At 46.6% G+C, this 19,487-nt stretch overlaps 1 protein-coding gene across 1 annotated transcript in view; it reads right to left on the bottom strand.

The window, feature by feature from the left end:
- The window catches only part of CACUL1 (CDK2 associated cullin domain 1), a 71,834-nt gene that overhangs the window by 51,013 nt on the left and 1,334 nt on the right, over positions 1-19,487 (bottom strand). The window contains exons 2-3 of the mRNA XM_004700905.4: positions 3,840-3,966; positions 2,901-3,003 (exon numbers count right to left, since the gene is read on the bottom strand). Coding sequence (XP_004700962.1) covers positions 2,901-3,003; positions 3,840-3,966 — 230 coding nt within the window. The remainder of the gene's footprint in view (positions 1-2,900; positions 3,004-3,839; positions 3,967-19,487) is intronic.

The raw sequence follows: 19,487 nt of genomic DNA, 5'->3' as shown, positions 1-19,487 counted from the left end.
GGGTGGAAAACTCAGACAAAGGTGTACACAGGGCTTAGGAGCAAAGTCTCTCTACCCATTTTCCGAGAGAATGAGGCCCAAAGCCTTGCAAAAGAGTTCAATTCATCGCAACTGACCGAGCCCAGGCAAGAGCCAGCAATAACATGGAAAGGGCGACAGCAATAGGGCAGCAGGGAACAGAAGCAGCGGCATTTTATAGTCCACTGACCTTGCTTCTCACCCGCGAAGGAGTCGTGGGAAATCTTAAGTCGTTAGGCGAAAGTGACTTGGGTGAAGATGCAAGTTAAAGTATGCGATCCTATAAAAAGACTTAGGAAACCCTAGTAGCAAGGTGGCTTACGAGTTGGCCTATTAACCACAAGGTCAGCAGTTCAAACCTACCCATCATTCTCTTGAGGAGGGGCTTGTTTAGGTGGAGGATTCTGCTTGCAGTCGACTGTTATTATGAGCCTAACCCAGTGGGTGATGAAGTGTGTGTGCTGCGTGGTGGGTGGGAAGCTTCCTGCTGGACTCGATGAATCACTGAGCTGGGCTCCAGGGCATCGGCCTTTGCCGGGGGAACGGAAAACAGCTACCAGCTTCATCACTGACATGTCCCAGGGACACCCTGCTGGGAGACCAAGAGGAGGTGAAAGGAGGAGCAGGAGTTCCAGTTAGCTTTGTTTTATTGCTTGAAAAGCTAGAGTATACTGTTTTCAGAAAACTGGAAAGAGCATTGTAAATGGTTGAACCTCAATCTTTTTATAAAGCAAACCAACTGAAACTCACTGGCACTGAATTCATTCTAACTCACAGCGGCCCTATAAGGCAGAGGAGATTTCTAAGGCGAAAATAAAAAAGAGGGCATTCTTGTTTCCTGTCCTCCCCAAAATAGCCTGAAAGTCTCACTACAGTAGGGATGGGACCAGGCCACATTCTTCTAGCATTGAGTAAATAAATAAATTGCCTATTGCCCCCAGTAGCCCCTGGGTGGTGCAAATGGTGAAACTGATAGGCTGCAATGGTAGAGTTGAAGGTTTATGACCACCTAGAGGCACCTCGGAAGAAAGGACTGGCAATTTAGTTCTGAAAAATCAGTCCACGAAAACCCTTTGGCGCAGTTCTACTCTGACCCACACAGAACCACCATGAACCAGAATCAACTCAACTTCAACTGGGTTCGGTCTTTAAGCTTCTCAAAGACAAAGATTTGTGGTCTTCCTGCAGATGATGCTACTCTTATGTCTACAGGCCACATGGGGTTGCCGAGCAGTCACTCAACAAACACCTGCTGGACTCTAACTGTGCCGGACACCGAGGACCCCAATCCCATCGAGACAGGGGAGGGTCTGTGAGCAGCCAGACTCCGAAGCAGAAACGATCCAACACAACCAGGGTTCAAACTGAGATGTGCGTGCCAGGAAGCAAGATGCCGCAGGCACACAGTCGTCCGTTCTATTGTGGGGGCAGGGGCTTCAGAAAGGCTCACACGTGACACAGGTGGACACAACCGAGTTTGAGTCTCAGCAGAATGAAGGCAGAATTGACAAGCAGAAAGATTTTTTAAAAACCCACAGAACTCAGCTTAAAGGAATCACACACATTTTTGCAATTCCACTTCATTTTGATGTGCAGAAAATTTACAAGATGTCATTATCATATCTAACCAAGAGCAGAGCCCAGAGCTCACAAAACTGTTCAGTCTGGCTTTGATCATTCCACCCTGCTATTTACTAATGGCTATAGCCTTGGAGCCCTGGTGGTGTAGTGGTTATGAGTTGGGCTACTAATTGCAAGATCAGCAGTTTGAAACCACCAGCCTGTTCTCAGAAGATGAAGCTTTTTAGTCCCATAAAGAGTCTTAGAAATCCACAGGGGCTGTTCTACCCTCACCAATCAGGTTGCTGAGTGGGAATTGGCTCAATGGCCGTGAGAAAGACAGCCGGTGCCGTCTCTTGAGATGAGCGTTTCATTACAAGACTTGAGAGATATCGGCCCCTGGATTTTGGAAGTGGCAGTTAAGTATCTCAGGAAGTGATTAACAGTAGGATTTGGAAATAAATTAGATTTGAGAATAGTGAGACAAATGTGGAGTCAAGAATCACAAAGCAAGTTATTCAAAGCTATAGATTCCTTTAAATTCACACACAATGTCTCAACGACTCAAGTGGTTGCCGACTCACAGCACCCTTATAGAATAGAGTAGAACTGCCCCTGTGAGTTCTCTTTACAAAAGTAGAGAGACCAGTCTTTCTCCTGAGTGGTTGGTAGTTGCGAACTGCTGGCTTGCAAATCGCAGCCCAGTGTGTAACCACTGTGCCATGAAATATCTGTTGTCTATGATGAAAAGTATACTATACAAGGAAAACATATATTGTTGGGCTATGATAAAACATCACTCTGGAGAGAAGTTTTAAAAGAAAAGAGCTGTCAAGCCTCAGACTACCAGTTTAGTGTGGGTTCACGTCCATGCTCAGAACGCTCCTTGTCACTTGCTAGTAGTAACTGTGGCTACTTCAGAAGCGCTGGGGCCCTTCCCAACTGTGGTGTCAGCCCTGGCCACCTACTGCTGAGCAACTTCTCGAGAATGCACATGTGACCAGGCCAGCCACAAGGTCAGCCTCTGACCATAGGGCCCAGAACCTGACTGCTCCAGAGGCAGTGAGAGGGAGATGATGGATCCCCAAAAGGCCAAATGTACCCCAAAACGCACTCCATTTAAGAAGTGTTACAATTTATGGCAAGCATTCAAGTTAATGATCGATACCAAATATTAAGCAAGCACAAGATTTGGTCAGCATGCATCTAGGAAATATCCATGAGTTAATAACACCCTCAAATCAACAAACTTCCACATGTGGTTCTGTCAGAAAAACCCAAGAAAGCAAAAAAACAAGAAACCCGTATAGTCAGCTCTTTACCTGCAGCTCCTTTGAGACTCTCTCTAAGTGATTGGTTATCTTTTTAATCAGATCACTGTACATCTGCTCCGAGTGCTGCTGGCACACACACTTATACACGCAACTGTGAAGAAACAAACACGAAGTTAACCATGCGCCGCTTCATCTCAGGCTACTGGGCACACTTCACCTCAACGGCCTACGAAAACGCAGGCCCAAAAAGTGGCCACCACACCGTGTAAAAATATAACCCTGCCCTCCCCCAAACCATTTCCAGGAGGAAGCGCTATTACCCCCAGCTGCAAATCACCCATTGAGGCATCTCAAACATGCGATCAGCCCAAACAAATTCCAGGACCAGGTGATAATCTCAGGGTTTGAAGGTGGCAGCTACTGGGAATCCAGGTCCTCCCTTGCTCCCTCGCTGAGGGCAGAGTGGCACAGGACACGTTTCTAATCTGCAAACATGCCTGCGATACAACCGCCTGGTGCATCCATTATTTGGAACACACCGTTGTCATTGGCCCTTCTGTGACTGCACTAATCTCCTATCCCTCCCTCCCCAGATCCTCACGAAGGTACTGCTTCCGTTTCCCAGGAACTAAGAGACAAAACCTTCGAGCCCATTAGAATGATGTGTCAAGTGAGCTGGGGTCCCGGGGAGATGAGTGGAAGGTAGCAGTTTGCGTACCAGTCTTGCCCTTATCACTTACCTCCATGGCGTCTCAGGAAGTACGGGGAGGGTGAGAGGCTGAGGTGGCAGGAAGTCTACGTCTAAACAAGCAGCGTTTATGCTCTCTTGATGAATCACTTGTAAAGCAAAACATATACACCAACTCGCCTATCCACAAGTGTGGCACATACCTTATGGATCACATTACACACATACAAACTGTCATAATCCAAGCTGCCAAAACCTTAACATCCCCTCTCAGACCCAGGTAAATTAACTTGACTTACCTGTATATCTGTTCATAAGATATGGGGATATAGTCACCAGGACTCTGGGTTAAAAGTTGGTCTATGGCACCATCCAATTTTGGCCAGTATGTGCTCTTATAATCTTCAATAGTTATAACATTCATTACTAGAAGTAAAAAGTAAAAGCGTGTCACCACGTGCCGCACAGGGAATAAACCAGGCATAAAGCATAGCAATTCTGAGCTCTCTGGTTTTAGATGGACACGTTGGCTTCTAAACACAACCCACTGCATTTCAATTTTAAAAGCTACCTGAATTTAAGCAGTCACTAGACATCTCAAAAGGAATCACTATGAATCTGTGCATCTTGGAAAATAAGAACGAAACCAGCAAGTGTGGTGGGCTTCCTTTCCCTCACTCCCTGTGCTTCCGTTCTTGGGGGCATATTCTAAATGTGCACGTCTCCCAATGCTGGATGCCATTGATGAGACAATTTAATATTTAATATTATACGACTGTCTGCTGAACCACCATTAAGTTCTAGGGCACTATGAACCCCAACAATCCCCCTGTGGAAACCTACCTAAGGATATTAACGTCTAAATTCTAAACTCAGTAACCAAGAGGATGCTAGTAAACTTGGTGGAATGCAGGGTGCTCCCGTACCTTCTCAACACGCCTACAGCGCTTAGAGTTAGGCTCTTCTTACAAGCTCACCAGAGAGGGGTAAAAGGGAGTGGGAGTGGGGGTGGGGGTGGGAGGAATAAACAGAAGCCTTACAAAGAAGGCTTCCCTTATGCCCACCTGCCTGGCTGTTTTTCCTTATCTGTAGGTCTTTTAAAGCCTTTCGATCATCTGTCCAAAATGTGAAATCCAGAGGTGATCTGCTTCACACCAATGAGATACTGAGGTTAAAAGCTACCCTTAGGTCCTACAATACCCTGTGTCTTAGGAACCACAGGCTCCCTTGGGTGACAGGAGCCCCTGACTACCAGATCAGGTGTTTTAGTGTTTCCTTCACCAGAACCTGGGGGTCAGAGAGGTTAAGTGACTTCCTCAAGAATCATGGCTAATTGCTGAGAGGTGTCAGCCAAGTAGTACATGAAAACCGTCACTTGGCATTTTCTATCACGTCACCACCAAGTCCTAACCTGGGCCATTCAGGTAACTTTCAAGACTGTTCTATCTGGATACCACCTACACTCGGCTAGAAGTAATATTTCTACTTAAATGAATTTGTTTTAAAGGACAGTCGAGGAATGAACTACAAATTCACACAGCATGAAGAATCTTAAGCACATTTTGCAGAGTGAAAGAGGCCACACCCCAAAGGCTACATATGGTGAGATCCTGTTGAAACACCTGACGGGAAACGACCTGAGATCCTGTTGAAACGACCACTACAGAAATGAGAGTGGAAAGTAACAGACTGGCGGTTTCCAAGGGCTGGAAGGTGAGTTGTTGCTGATCGGTCCCGTTCACTTGGTTCTGACTCACAGTAACCCCCTGCCCAACAGAACCAAACAGGGCCGGGAGCGACGGCCCCCCAGAATCCTGTTTGAGCCCACTGTCGTCGTGCTTCCATCTCACGGAGGGTCTTCCTCCTGTCTGCTGGCCCTCTCCCTTTCGGCCACGATGACCTTCTCCAGGCCCAGCCCTCCTGGCAGCACGTCCGAAGGCAGCCCACTGAGTCCTGCCCTCCTGGCTTTCCAGGCACTCGGGCTGAACTTCTTTCGGGACAGAGCAGTTCATTCTCCCGGCAGTCTGTGGCAGAGGGCATATTCTTTGTCAAGACCATCGCTCAAAGGTATCCATTCTTCTTTGGTCTCCCTTAGCCACTGTTGAGCTTTCACAGGCCTAGGAGGTACTTGGGGTTGGCCCTCAAAGTGACATCTTTGCTCTGTCACACTTGAGAGGTCATTTGCCCAATGCAACACATATTGTTTAAGTTCTTGCCTGTTGTTCCATGCGCCACTGATTGTGAATCCAAAATGAAATCTTTGACAGCTTCAATCTTTTGGTTACCATGCCGCCGCCGTATTGATCCGAGTGTGAGGTTTTTTGTTTTATAGTGAGCTGTAATCAATCCTCAAAGCTTGAGTCTTTGATCTTCAGTGAGTGCTTTGGGTTCTCTTCACTGTCAGCAAGCAAGGTTGTGTCTTCTGCAGATCCCGAGCCAATGGGCCTCCTTCCAGTCCTGCTGTCACCTTCCCCTTCACACAGCCCAGCTCCTCAGATGACTTGCTCAGCGTACAGACTGCGCAAGGACAGTGAAAAGGGGAGGCGATAAAACTGTTCTGTAAGGAGCTGTGGTATTGGATACAATCACCCCACGCACTGGCCAAAACTGCTGGAGTTGCACACCACGTAAGATAAATTCTTACATGTGAAGGTTTTAAGTCACCCGGGAAGTAAGGGGAAAGATGAAATGCAAACTAGACAGATGACCCTAACTTACAAATGAAGCACATAACCCACATCAAAGGGGATAGGAAATAGAGGAGTACTTTAACTCGTTAGAAAGCTAAAGACTGACAAGACGCTTCCGTTAAGAACCAAAGACGTGTACAAGCACCAACAATTCAGTAGCAGGCAGAAACGGAGGAGGCCAGATCATGAGGCCGTGGAGGCCACTGGTAAGCTTGGCTTTCCCTCAGAGGGAGGAGGGACCACTGGAGGGCTCAGCAGAGCAATCTGGCAGCTTCACAAGGGCCACTCCAGCTGCCGCGCTGCAAGTAAACGATGGGAAATCAGCTACCCCGGGAGGCTTCAAGGGGCTGGACAGTGGTGGCCGTGAGGGTAAAAAGGAAGAGCCCAGATTCTGAATATTTACTTACAGGGAGAATCGACAAGATTTGCTGGTGGACTGCACATGAGGGGGGTCAAGGGTGACTCTAGGGTTTGGGGCCTGTGCCTCCAAAAAGCTGCTTACTAAGATGAAGAGGACCACAAGAGGGACCTCGCTAGGGGTATAGCAAGCCCTACCCACCTAACCTGCCCACAAAGGCAGCCTGGTTCCCAACTGTCAACACCTGCTACCATGTGCTGTGCCTGCAGCGCAGCAGGCTGCAGAGACATCAGGATCACTACCCCAGACTACTGAGGGCTCGGCGCCCAGACCCTTTACTCTCAGGGAAGGGAACTGAAGCACACGATCAACACTGGCTCCCAAAATTTCCCACTGGCATTACACTGCCCACAGCCCTGGCTTGTTTTACTGACTTCCTTAAGCTCCCTGTCTCACTTCTTAATCCCCTCCAGATGCTTCCTGGACTCACGCTCCTGTACAAACTACTCGTCCTGAAGGATAAAGAGTAATTTCGGGAGCCATGATGGCATAATGGTAAAAAGCACCCAGTTGTGAACCAAATGGTTGGCAGTTTGAACTCACTAGCCACTTGACAAGAAAAAGAGGAGGCTGCGATCTGCATCGTAAAGATTTACCATTTTAGAAACGTGTGGGACTATTCTACGCTGGCCTATATAGGGCTGCTGTGAGATGGAATCAACTCGACAGCAGTGGATTTGGGGTATCAAATATATATACACGATACTATTAACTTGTAGCGAGGCAGGAAGAGGAGGCTTTCCGCTCCCATAGAGTTACAGTCTCAGAAGCCCGCAGGGCAGGTCCACCCTGTCTTTGGGAGCTCTAGAATAGGCATTGGCTCGATGCAGTGAGTGGGTGTGAGGCCCTGCTTTCTGCTGACAGCCATGAGCCTGAAGCAGGCCTCCCAAGAAGGGAGACTGAGAGGTGGTGACGAGTGGGACACACGGACTCCAAAACCTGTTCTCCTTACACAGTCAGATCACACCGGGACTCAACTAGAGGAGGGAAGGGGGGAGGGGAGACCATTTCTCAAGCACTGGCTTCCCAGTTTAGCAATCAGCAAGTGGGGGGTGGGGGGTGGAAAGGATGCTAAAGCAGGAAGCCCGATGCCTTTCACATAGCACTGCAAGCATGTGGCTTTAGGTACTTTTTTTTTTTTAACTTATGTTTATTTACTTATTCAGTTTAATGCTCTGGTTTTAAATATCGTTGAAGTCTTTAAAACCAAAATGAGAAAGGCATGAGTAAGTCATGGTGGAGAATCATAAGGTCTATTTGCTCATCCAAAAACACTAGGTCTATTCCTATTATATAGTTTCACAACTTGTACATACATGTAACACATGTATGTCCTCACCTTCGGTTAACTTAGAAAAGAAAAAGGAAATCATTTCTGCTGATTTGACTTGCTAGCTAACATAATAAAAGGGAAAAATAAATAAACTCATAGTTTCACAACCCACTGGCCTACATACAGCCCCTCGCCCCACTCCCCCCGCCCCCACCCCTGGCTTTCTCAATGTGCCCAGACAAGTGGTTGATCAGAACAGACAAATCTCCTGTGAGCTAAGAATTCCTTACATTTCACCTTTTGGGCAGTGATGGTGCCGTAAGTCACAGGACCACAAACAGGTTTTTAACCAGCAACCTCTCAGCAGCCAAGCGCTTAACCACTGCAGCCCGAGGGCGCCCCGCCTTTTAAATCATTAACGTACTGCCTCTTCCGAATGGACTGTGCAGTACCAGCAGAGAATAAGGATCACACTAAAGCAGAACCTACACAGAAAACTTTATTCGTTCAATTGCTAAATTTTGCCCTGGTTAGATTTGTCCAGCTTGAATATAATGTACTGTTTTTTAAAATGTTTTTAAAAGGTTATTAAAACTCAAGTGCCTGTAAGACCTAGCGGGGAGCATAAATGAATTACACAAAACCACTGTCGTGGACTCGACCTGAATTCATAGCAAGCTATGCGAGACAGCAGAGCCTGAGAGGGAGGCAAAGAGAAATGGAAAGGAGTCCAAGATACACTACTTAGCTGTTTTAGAATTGATTTTACACAAACTGAAACTAGCTAGTCCCTACTGTTGGTTGCTAACTGCAAAGTCAGCAGTTCAAACTAACCAACCACTCCCGGGGAGAGAGTTGAGGCTGTCTGCTCCCTTCACAGGGTTGCTGTGAGTCAAAATGGGTGCAATGGCAGTTGGTGTGGTTTGCGAAACATCAAAGGTCCCTGGCAGTGCAACCATTTGCACTCAACTACTAACCTCAAAGCTGGAGGTTCGAACCCACCCAGTGATGCCACAGAAGGGTAGCTAAAAGCAAGGGTTTAGTAACAGACATTATTCATTCATACTTGGTCCACACCAAAGATACAGAATTCTTAACTAAAATAAATTTTCCTTGGAAATTTGAATGGATTGTCCCACTGACTTTCAGCTCATGGCATTATAGTGGAAACATTAGGGGCACTTTTAACTCTTGTTCTTTTGCATGAGAGCGAGACACCTCCACTCCTTCCATATCTGGGTCAAAAGCAGTCCATCCACCCAGTCATCCACCCAGTCATCTCGATTCCTTCTCCCCTCCCTCACCCCCAACTCGTGTGGCCTCTAGTGCGGGGTGTGTACACTGTTAAAGCATTAGACGAGAAGTGCCTTGAAGGACAGGCCTAGCCACCTGCTGGAAAACCCAACGGAAGTGAGATTGAAAAGCAGAAACACTCCTATGGAAGGGTTCCACTCTGCATGCACGGGGCCGCCCTAGTTGGAAATGACCCAATGGCAACCAACAATGGTCCAACTATCTCCAAAATCTGCATCTCTTCTTTTTCTTTTTTCTCTCTCTTCTTTTTCAGTGCTGAATCTGTCCAGGCCATCATCTCTGGTGGAGTCTAAGCACCTAATCTCCAACCTCCATCTCTCACCTCTCTAACTAAAAGAGCAAACCCACTGCCATCCAGTGGATTCCAACTCATAGAAGCATCCTCACTACCCCTCCCCGCACCCCCCACCACCACCAAATGGCCTCCAAGATTGTCAAACCGATAACCCTGTCTTTCTCTTTTGGTGCGACTGGTAGGTTTGAACCACTAACCTACCAGTTGGTAACCGAGTGCTTTAATCACACCCTAGGCTGATTAGCTTATTTAAGCCTTCAGTGGCTCCCATTTCTGCAGCAGAAAACTTCACCCCTTTAACAATGGAGCCACGTGTCTCTCTCTCCAAGTTTAACAGGTACCACTCCCTCCGCACATCCCACCTTCGGAGCGTTCGTTTCAACTCAGGGTCTTCAGGGCCATGCAGCTCACTCTGCAAGGAAACCTCTCCACACCCCTCCCCTTCCCCATACTCCTTGCAAATCTCTGATTGAGTTTTACAAAGATTCTCTGTTTTGTTCTACTCATCAGATAATTACCAAACACCTAACATTTATCAGGCACTTCTTAAAATAACTGAGAGCACAGAAACAACATGTCTGTGGGTGGAACTTAACAGAGACTCCTGGCTCTAGCTCAAGTAGCCCTCTCTTTCAGGGCACCCTCTCTCAAGGTGACGCTGCCACCACTCGGGCACCTCGGGCCCTGTAATGACAGAATCCATCCTGCTTCCCTCAAAGCTCTCATTCATGTATGTGATATGGCTTTCCTATAGCACTTAATCATAACATCGGAATTATCATCTCCCACACTCAACTGTGCCTCATTCCTCACCAGAGGCTAAAATACCGCATTGGCATGCTAACACACTAAATAAATATTTGCAGAGTAAAAGGCCATGAGATGTCCCGGCAGCACACCTATATCTACAAATTATAGATCTCTACAACTCAGTCCAAAGACCAAATAGCCCAGCGGTCATAAGAGTACAAAGAAAAATAGGCCAGTTTATCCTGCCAAGACATATTACAAACAGATAGCAACAATAACTTTTTATACAGTGCTTCTGAGTTTACAGCGTGGCTGCATCTGGTCTATGAGAAGGCAAAGAGCATTTATTTTCTTTAGGGACTTGAGACTGGGCCTTCTCTAAGCGCCCCATGGCATTCTCTAAGTTTCATCAAAGCCACTGTGTGTAATACTTGTCACTAAATCACAAGATGCCCAGCACATCTTTTTTTTTCATTTCTCATGCATGCTTTTCCTGAAATTTCCTTCCAAGATGTCCCCCTGCCCTCCCAAAATGATGGCTTTAAGAGGAGTTCATGGCAACTCCAATCCACTGCAAACTGGAGACTAACTATACATACACAAGAGTTTTTAAAGTCCATAGAAAAGTTCCATTAGCTTTTAACTCCATTCTCCCACAAACTTTTTGAAGCATCTCTAACATATGTATACATAGTCTTTTATCCTCACCCTTCATATTCACAGGCCAGCTACTCCCAACACAATGAGCCTTTCTATTCTGTTTGTTTGTCATGTACACGGAGGCCACAGTACTACTCTACTGGCACTCAGCAACCGTTCCCACCCAGTTCCCACCCTCCACTGTACCTGTCTACTGAGTAGCCTGCAGGGCCTCCCTTCAACACTCTACGGACATCCAGACTTGGCCACGTGATTGCCCTTCACCACTGCAACATGAGCAGATGGCATCATGCTACGTTGGGGCAGAAGCTCTAAATGCCACTGTTTCAGTCACTCTCTTCTCTCCCTCGGCCAAGAATGACGTGGCCCGAAAGCACTGCTCTTCAGCCTGGGCTGCAGGGTAAGAGGCACAGACAGCACAGGTCCTGCTGACTCCCAGCCACTAACCAACATGTAACGGGACACCTCCTGAGACCGAGAGGGTTACCCCAGAAAACTGATGAAAGTCGAATGGAAGTGCAGTTGTAATAGTTACACTTGATAAGAAAGCTCCACCAATGATTCACGGGAGAGATCTGGAAGACCAGTCGCTGCTGCTGGCCTGTAAGGCGGGAGCTTTGCCCGCCTGTGGCGAACTCCACGCTGTAACAGCTGGTTGCCATCCTCACAGACAGAGGGACAGTTGTGACAATGGTAGCTGGGCAGCGGTGGCGGCTGCTTCTCTGGAGCAGCCTCACTAGCTTCCAGACCTTCCCACCAATTCAGACAGCACCAGATTTCTCGCTCTGGCCACCCAGAGCCGTTTCTGCTTCTTACACTTAACCGTGACTGACACAGTATTTGTGTCTGAAGCCAAGGCCAGACTTGGGCGGAGACCCTGCAATGACCTCCCCTGACACTTGGGAAGGAAATGTGTATTGTCCTCACACTTTACCCTCGAAGGAGCTCTAGATTCCATTTCATCAGATGGTCCGGGGGCTGTCTAAATGAGCCACCCACCCCTGGTGGTCCCCAAGCCCTGCAAGACTTCACTGCCGTATCGTGGCAGAAATCCGGGGATAAATGTGGGAATGGATTCCGAGGTGGCAAATGAGGAGGGAGCATACAATTTCAGACGAGGCTAGCTTCCTTCCAAGAGTCCTCTCTCGCACTGCCATCAAGTCGATTCTGACTCCCAATGACAGGACAGGACAGCGTCCAACTACCCCTGTGGGTTTGAGGCTGTCACACTCTATATGGGAGGAGAAAGCCTCATCCTTCTCCCATGGAGCAGCTGGTGGTTTCAAACGGGTGATCTTGCAGTTAGCCGCCCAATGAGTAATCACTATTACTCATCCATTCTTACAATCTAAGAAGCTGGGCATAGCTCTACTATCTTGCTCACCAACAGACACTGGACTCGATGACCCAAAATATGGGGTAAATCACCAGGCTGACCCATCTTCAGCAATCAGAGAACAAAGAGTCAGGGAGTTACTTAGCCGCCAGGACACTAGCACGTAGGGTAAGGCATGAGGGACCCGGGAAAATTAAGGAAGGGGAAGGGAATCTGCTCTGGAGGCAGAAACATCTTGGGCAACAGCGGGGAAAGTCTGCTAACCCACAGTGCTCAGCCGATAAGGAACCGGAGGGGTGGGGGGTGGGCCAGGCCTGGGAACTAGGGGACAAAATGCTTGCCAAGGGCTGTGAAGCACACTCCCCTCGGCCCAATTTGCCTCTGGGTTTAAGCACCCAATTTTGCACAATCGAACAATAAAGACCTCTTTTTCGCTAAAGTGAGTTCAGACTGGATCTCGGGGGCACTCGTCAGTTAAGCTCAGTGAAAACCCCTGGTAAACTCAGGAGACAAGGCAGTCCATCCCCGTTCTCGCTCTGGAGACCCATCAGAGCATGGCCAAGGTCAAAAGTTGACACTGGCCCACCAGTTACCAAGAGGAACCAATACCATGTCTGGACTTCAACAACGTTTCACAAAAAGCAACACTACACCTGTTGCCTGGCATCCACTTCATACCTCATGGGGACCACCTTCATCACACTGGAAAGACACAGAGATGGTGTTTCTTACGACCATCTGATTTCATTAGCTAACTGGCCAGAGCACGAGACAGGAGTCTTGAAACCATGGATCACAGTCAAACGAATCAAATGGTGACTGCAAGCATAGTTGCTGTTCCAGATAGGGTCTCTCTACAGGGATAAATCAAAACCCCATGGGGACAGCTCGGTTCCAAACTATAAAGTCACTGTGAGTCAGAATCAACTCAACAGCAACGGGTTTAACAGATAACAGGTCGAAAGTCCTGATGATGCTGAAGGAAGACGTCCAAGCTGCACTGAAGGCATTTCTTTCAAAGCCCTTGGCATAAACCAGCAAAGGTTTCCAGGGCACTGCAATCCTGGAAACATTCGCTGGTTTTTGCCAAGGGCTTTGAAAGACAGCTACCCGGTCAACCAACTAGAAGAGCTCAGTAGAAGGTGACTCAATGGAACACAGAAATTATTAAATAGTATCACACACAAGCAAAATTTCACACACCCAATTTTTGTTGTTGTAGCAATACATCAAGAGAAAACTGCCAGAAATCCAAGCCAGTTTGTAAAGAGAATGTGAACCGAGGTCTACCATTGTTGATGTCACATAGCTTGACTGAAAGCAGAGGTTACCAGAAAGATGGTTATTTGTGTTTTATGGACTTTGAAAAGGCATTCAACTATATGGATCACAACAAACAATGGATATCACATTCCAAAGAACGGGGATTCCAGACCACTTAACTGTATTCATGCAGAACCTGTACAAAGACCAAGAGGCAGTCTTTCGAACGCAACAGAAAAGGATAGTGCATGGTTTAAATTCAGAAAAGGCGTGCGCATCAGGGTTGTAGCCTTTCATACTTTTTCACCTTGTATGCTGAGCCAGTAATGACAAGCTGGGCTGGGTGAAGAACACAGCCTCAGAGTCTGAGGAAGACGCACTAACCACCTATGATAGGCAGACAGCACAACCCTGCTTACTGAAAGTGAGGACCAGAAGGAAGGAATAATGAAGACCAAGGGCTACAGCCTTCGGCGTGGATGACACCTCAATGCAGAGAAAACAAAAGTCCTCCCCAAGAGACGACGGGATAAACTTGACATCATGGATTTCACTTTACTTGGATTCCCAGACAACCTGTGTGGACCCAGCAGCCAAGAAGTGAGACAGCGCTGCATCAGGCAAATCTGTTACAAAAGACCAGCCCCCCCCACCCCCCACCCCCGGCAGTATTAAGAAGCAAAGAAAGCATATTTAAGGCTACTGTGCGCTTGCTCTAGGTCACAGTGTTTCATGTGCAACCGTCGTAGGCACGTGTAAGCAATGAATAAGGAAAGGCTAAAGAATTAATGTGTGAAAATAATAATCTATAACTTACCAAGGTTCGTGAAGGAGGAAGGGAGGGAGGGTGAGGAGGAAGAAATGGGGAGCTGATGTCAGGGGCTCAAGTGAGAAGAGAATGCTTTGAAAATGATGATGGCGGCATATGTGCAAATGTGCTTGACACAATGAATGAATGTATGGATTGTGATGAGATTTAAGAGAACCCAATAAATTTAAAAGAATTAATGCATTTGAATTACAATGTTGTTGAAGACTAGGTCGCTATTGAAATAAACACTAAACTAACAGTCTGTTTCCACGAATTTCTGAAGCCCTCTCATATATGCCAAATATTGTCAATTTTAGGCACTGAAAAAAATCTTTCACTCTCTCAGCTGACTTTTGCTGCATTAACATCCTGATTTTTTATATCATCAAAGTCAATACTTTTTGTACCTCATAAGCTTCTGAAAAAGCCCCGGTGGCACAATGGACAAGTGCTCTGCTGCGAATGAAAAGGTCAGCTGTTCAACCCCACCAGCCCCTCAGAGAATGGGCCTCCTAATCTGCTTCCAGAAAGATCTCAGCCTAGGAAACCCTCTGGGGTAGACATACTCTGCTGTGTAGGGTTCCTGGGGCAGAATCAGCAGACAGCACCCGGCAAGCTCCTGAGGCTCTAAGGAGTCCTTCCCTGGCCCTAGGGATTGAGGAGCTTCTACACACGCTCTCCCAACTCCTCGGTAGTGTGTCCTTTCCCACGTAGGCCTTTAATCCATCCAGCCTATCCTGTTTACTCTATTTTTAAATTATTTTATTGACAGCTCTTATACATTCCATACATCAATTTTATCAGGCATATTTGTACAATGTTGCCATCATCATTTTCTAAACATTTATTTTCTATTTGAGCCCTTGGCATCAGCTCCTCGTTTGTTTCCTCCCGCCAACCCTCGTGACCCCTTGATAAATTATCATTTTCCTATCTTACACTGCTGCCTCCCTTCACCCACATTTGTTGTTCGTCCCCCTATCCTGTTTATTTTCTCTCCATCGAGGAAGCCACTAAACCACGTGACTCTTCCCTTAGTGACTTAGGGCACCACCTTAAACCAAGCTTCCAAACCCACACAGCTCAGCCTCTGCTCCCGAATTAGCTCTTTTGGTCTATCTCCTATTCTTGAACTTAAACCACAGTTGTTATTACGAGCCTTAAACGATTACCTTAACTTCTACTACTAAGGCAAGCCTCCTACAAATTTGATTCCACCCCATCACTGTTAGACTGAGGTGATCCTACTGAATTAGACATTAGCGAAAGGGATCCTTACGAGAAGTAAGCTTGTCCAAGAGCATGAGGTTTCCCACTAGGGGATGCTTCTGCATCCCCTTCTCCTTCCCTCTTTAAAGCTTTGGTGCTTATACCTTAAAGCTCTGTGCATTTCTGGGTCATTCCCAGGTTATGTTACAGCTTTATTGCTTATTGCATACAACATTTACTTCTGAGGATCATGACTAGTCAGGTATTGCTAGAACAGTAAATGCTACAGAGTTTGGAGGCTACTCGAAAATTCAGCGACTCTGCTCATCTTAGTTCTGTTTCTCTCCAGATTCTAATGTTTTTTCTACGTAGATGATCTTCTTACCTGTAACGAATGAGTTTTAGCTTTACCCTTGTGCGTCATACTGTTCCTGCGACGAGCTGGGCTGCGATCCTCATGACCGGCAGTTCGAAACCCTAAGCAATTCGAAACCTAAGCAGTTCTTCGGTGAAAGACGAGAGCTTTTTTACTGCCGTAAACAGTTACAATATTGGAAACCCACAGAGAGTCTCCAAGAGTCAGCACTGACTCGTTCGCTGTGAGTTTGGTTTTTGGAGTGTTAGTTAGCACTTTTCTCATAAATCAAAAGCTACACCCCCTGCCTTGAGAGAATAGAACTGTCCCACAGTGTTTCCAAGACTGTACTCTTTCACTGAAGCAGACTGTCACACCTCTATCCCTCATAGTAGGCTGGGGGTTCAAATCACTGCCTTTTTGGTTAGCAACCAAGAGCTTGAACATCTCTACTGTGCTGCCAGGAGTAGGGACGTTTCTTAACATTTTAAGTCATGGTGGTGGTGGGGAAATGGAACTCTGGATTGTAGGTTACAAGTTGGGCTGCTAATCACAAGGTTAATAGTTCAAACCCACTGGCAGCTCTCTAAGATAGAGATGAGGCTTCTGCTCCTATAATGATTTACAGCCTCAGAAACTTACAGGGCAGTTCTACCCTGACCTATAGCATCACACTGCGAGTCAGAACTGACTCAATGGCAGCAAGTCTGGTTGGGGAGTTATCTTGTAATCTTGGTTTGTGAGAAGCTTTTATCCCAAAGAGGTGCAATCACCAAATGATTCTATGACCTCAATTAAAATAATGCTGACACCACTCCTTTCATCTGTTAATGAGATAAATTACATTAACAGATTAATGGGTGTTGAACTATGTTTACGCACTATGAATCTTGATTCTTTTAACACACTGCAGGGGAGGAGCTAAGAGTCTGTGCAACGCTTTCGTATCTCTGTTGATCCTCGAAACAGACCTATCACTTGCTCTCCCTAAATGGGGCTTTTCTAGTTTTTTAATCAATATTTCATGTCATAAAAATAGCTTGGCATGTTTTCCCCAAGACAGCAGGTAAAACACACTAAATGATGTGTTGCTTAAGTTTGGTGAAACTAGGAGTGGGCTTTCACTGCAGGCACCCCCATTTCACTTCCCATTGCTTCCTGAGGCCTCGCAACCCTATGGTTATTTACAAAGGGAGGCCCAAGGCAGCCCTGCTTCAAGCCAGTGAATCAGCGCCCTCTGTCTAGCAACAGGGTCATTCTCACAGTGTTTCGCCGTCTCCTCAGGCCACTGCGCCCCTAAGAGGCAGTGTAAACTGAACTTTCCTCTTTCCTGGGAAACCCAAGTGGGCAAGCTGACTTGCTCTATTGCTTCACTGCTGGTGGCCTGGAACCGAGCCTGCAACATCTCTGAGGGATGCCATGCCTACAGGCATCCCTGCTTTGCAAATCTTTTATGCCACGTTTACAAGAGAGCTCTGTTGGCACTGGTTTTCTGGAACACAAAGAGTCCGGGAGGAAAAAGGGTGAAAAACGAGCGCTGGGCATGTGTTTTGCAGTCAGTCCTGGAAACCACGTTCGCTGGGGCAGTCCAGCTTCCAACCGCCATCTCTCTGAACTCTCTGGGAACACTGCTAGTGTTATTTTAGGATTTATGTGGTCTTGGTTATTTGGGGGGGGGGGTGTCTAAGAATGCTAAAACCATTTCCCCTTTTAAAATAATGCTAACAAATCCGGCTTGGAAGAAGTGCAGCCAGAATGCTCCTTAATAGCAAGGATGGAGACTTTGTCTCCTGGACTCTGGAGACATCGGGAGACACCAGTCCCTGAAAAAGTAGCGGGGCTGCAAAAAAGAGGATGACCAGCAAAGAGATGGATGGACACAGTGGTTGCAAGTGGACGGAAACCTACCATGGTGAGGAGGGCACGGGGCTGGGCAGGGTTTCATTCTGTTGTCAGAGTTGGAACCAGCTCCATAGCCCCTAACAACAATCTCTCTCTCTCTCCCTCCATCTCACTATACATAGATATAAAAAAGATATTATGGGTTTAGTTCCAGACCACCACAAAAAAGCAAGTATCACAATAAAGTGAGTCACATGATTGTTCTGTTTCCCAGTGCATACAAAAGTTATTCTTACACTCTACAGTGTCTATTAAGGAGTGTTGGTAGTGTAGTTTGACCACGTTTGTCTGCTACAAGGGCAGCAATTCAAAACCACCAGCTGCTCCTCGGGAGATAGACAAGGCTTTCTACTCAAAGAGCTGCAGTCTCAGAAACTCACAGCGGCAGTTCTATTCTGTCCTATAGGGTTGCTATGAGTCAAAATCAACAGGATGGCAGTGTATATGGGGGGGGCGGGGGGCGGGTCTATTAGGAGGTACTGTGGGTTAGGGGTTGCTTGCTAAGAACAAGAGGTTTAAACCCACCAGCCTCTCCCTCAGGAAAAAGATGAGACTGTCTGTTCCAACCTTGTTCTCACCTCGCACAAGACTTCCAAGTGTTTCATAATGCTGTTCCCACGTAGCTACCCAAACACCTGCCCCATGGCCAGCAAGTGGGTTCTGAGTCACAGTGACCCTACAAAGGGGTTCTCAGGACCAACTTGATGACGGTGGGCTGTGAGACTGACAAAAACGAGGCACAGACATGAAATGGGCGCCCACCGCTGGAAAAATAGCACTGCCTGATGTGCTCACAGCAGGGTTGCCACCAACCTGCAACTTATAAAAATGAGTGTATCTGCAAAGTGAAACAATGAGGAATACCTGCACTCCCATTTCTTAAACATTTAGTCACTTCGGGCTCTCTAGTTCTTGTCCCAGTCTTCAAAGTTTATATTTCCCTAAGAATTGCTGTATTTCATTGTAGTTTTCTGATGTATTAACTATAAGCAGTTCATAATATCCATTTTTTTAAAAACCAACTATTATGCTTGCAGTTATTTCCTGTTTCTCATTCGTTATTTCATTTGCATGTTTTTCTTATCAGGTTTATCAGAGCACTAGCTGCCTTTTCCAATAACAATCTTTTGACATGGCAAATCATTCTGTTCTCCATTTCCTTGATTTTTTTAAAAACTTTCTTCAAGTGAAAGTTTGTTCGAGAACAAACAAAAGCCAAGCCCCTTCAATTTAGGTAAGTCTGACTTCACAACATAGACTTCATCCCGCAACTATGTTACCATATAAAATGTTATTCCAAACTGTGCATAAAGGGACAAAGTCACATACAAATTCAACCCACTGTACCTGCACAGTCCAGGACGGCTTCACTAGAGAGGCATCTTGAAGGCAAGTAAGACAGATGTGTCATGTATACACCCGTCATCTGGAAGGCAGTGAATGTCTAGCTGAACAAAGCTATTTTCTATGTACAGTTCATTGAGCAATCACTGGTGCCCTGATAAAATTAGTAAGTGGAAGTGAAATCTCCAGTTGCCTTACCAGATGTCGTTCACAATAAACTGCAGTTAATAATAGGAGAAAAGCCTGACTATGCCGGTCATATTCCGTTCTCTCTCTCTCTCTCTCTCTCTCTCTCTCACACACACACACACACACACACACACACAC

This window comes from Echinops telfairi, unplaced genomic scaffold (assembly GCF_000313985.2).
Source record: "Echinops telfairi isolate 266 unplaced genomic scaffold, ASM31398v2 ScPeMD7_70;HRSCAF=299, whole genome shotgun sequence".
Classification (NCBI taxonomy): Eukaryota; Metazoa; Chordata; class Mammalia; order Afrosoricida; family Tenrecidae; genus Echinops; species Echinops telfairi.
The sequence above is the reverse complement of the archived record's forward strand: the minus strand, read 5'-3'. Positions and strand labels throughout refer to the sequence as shown.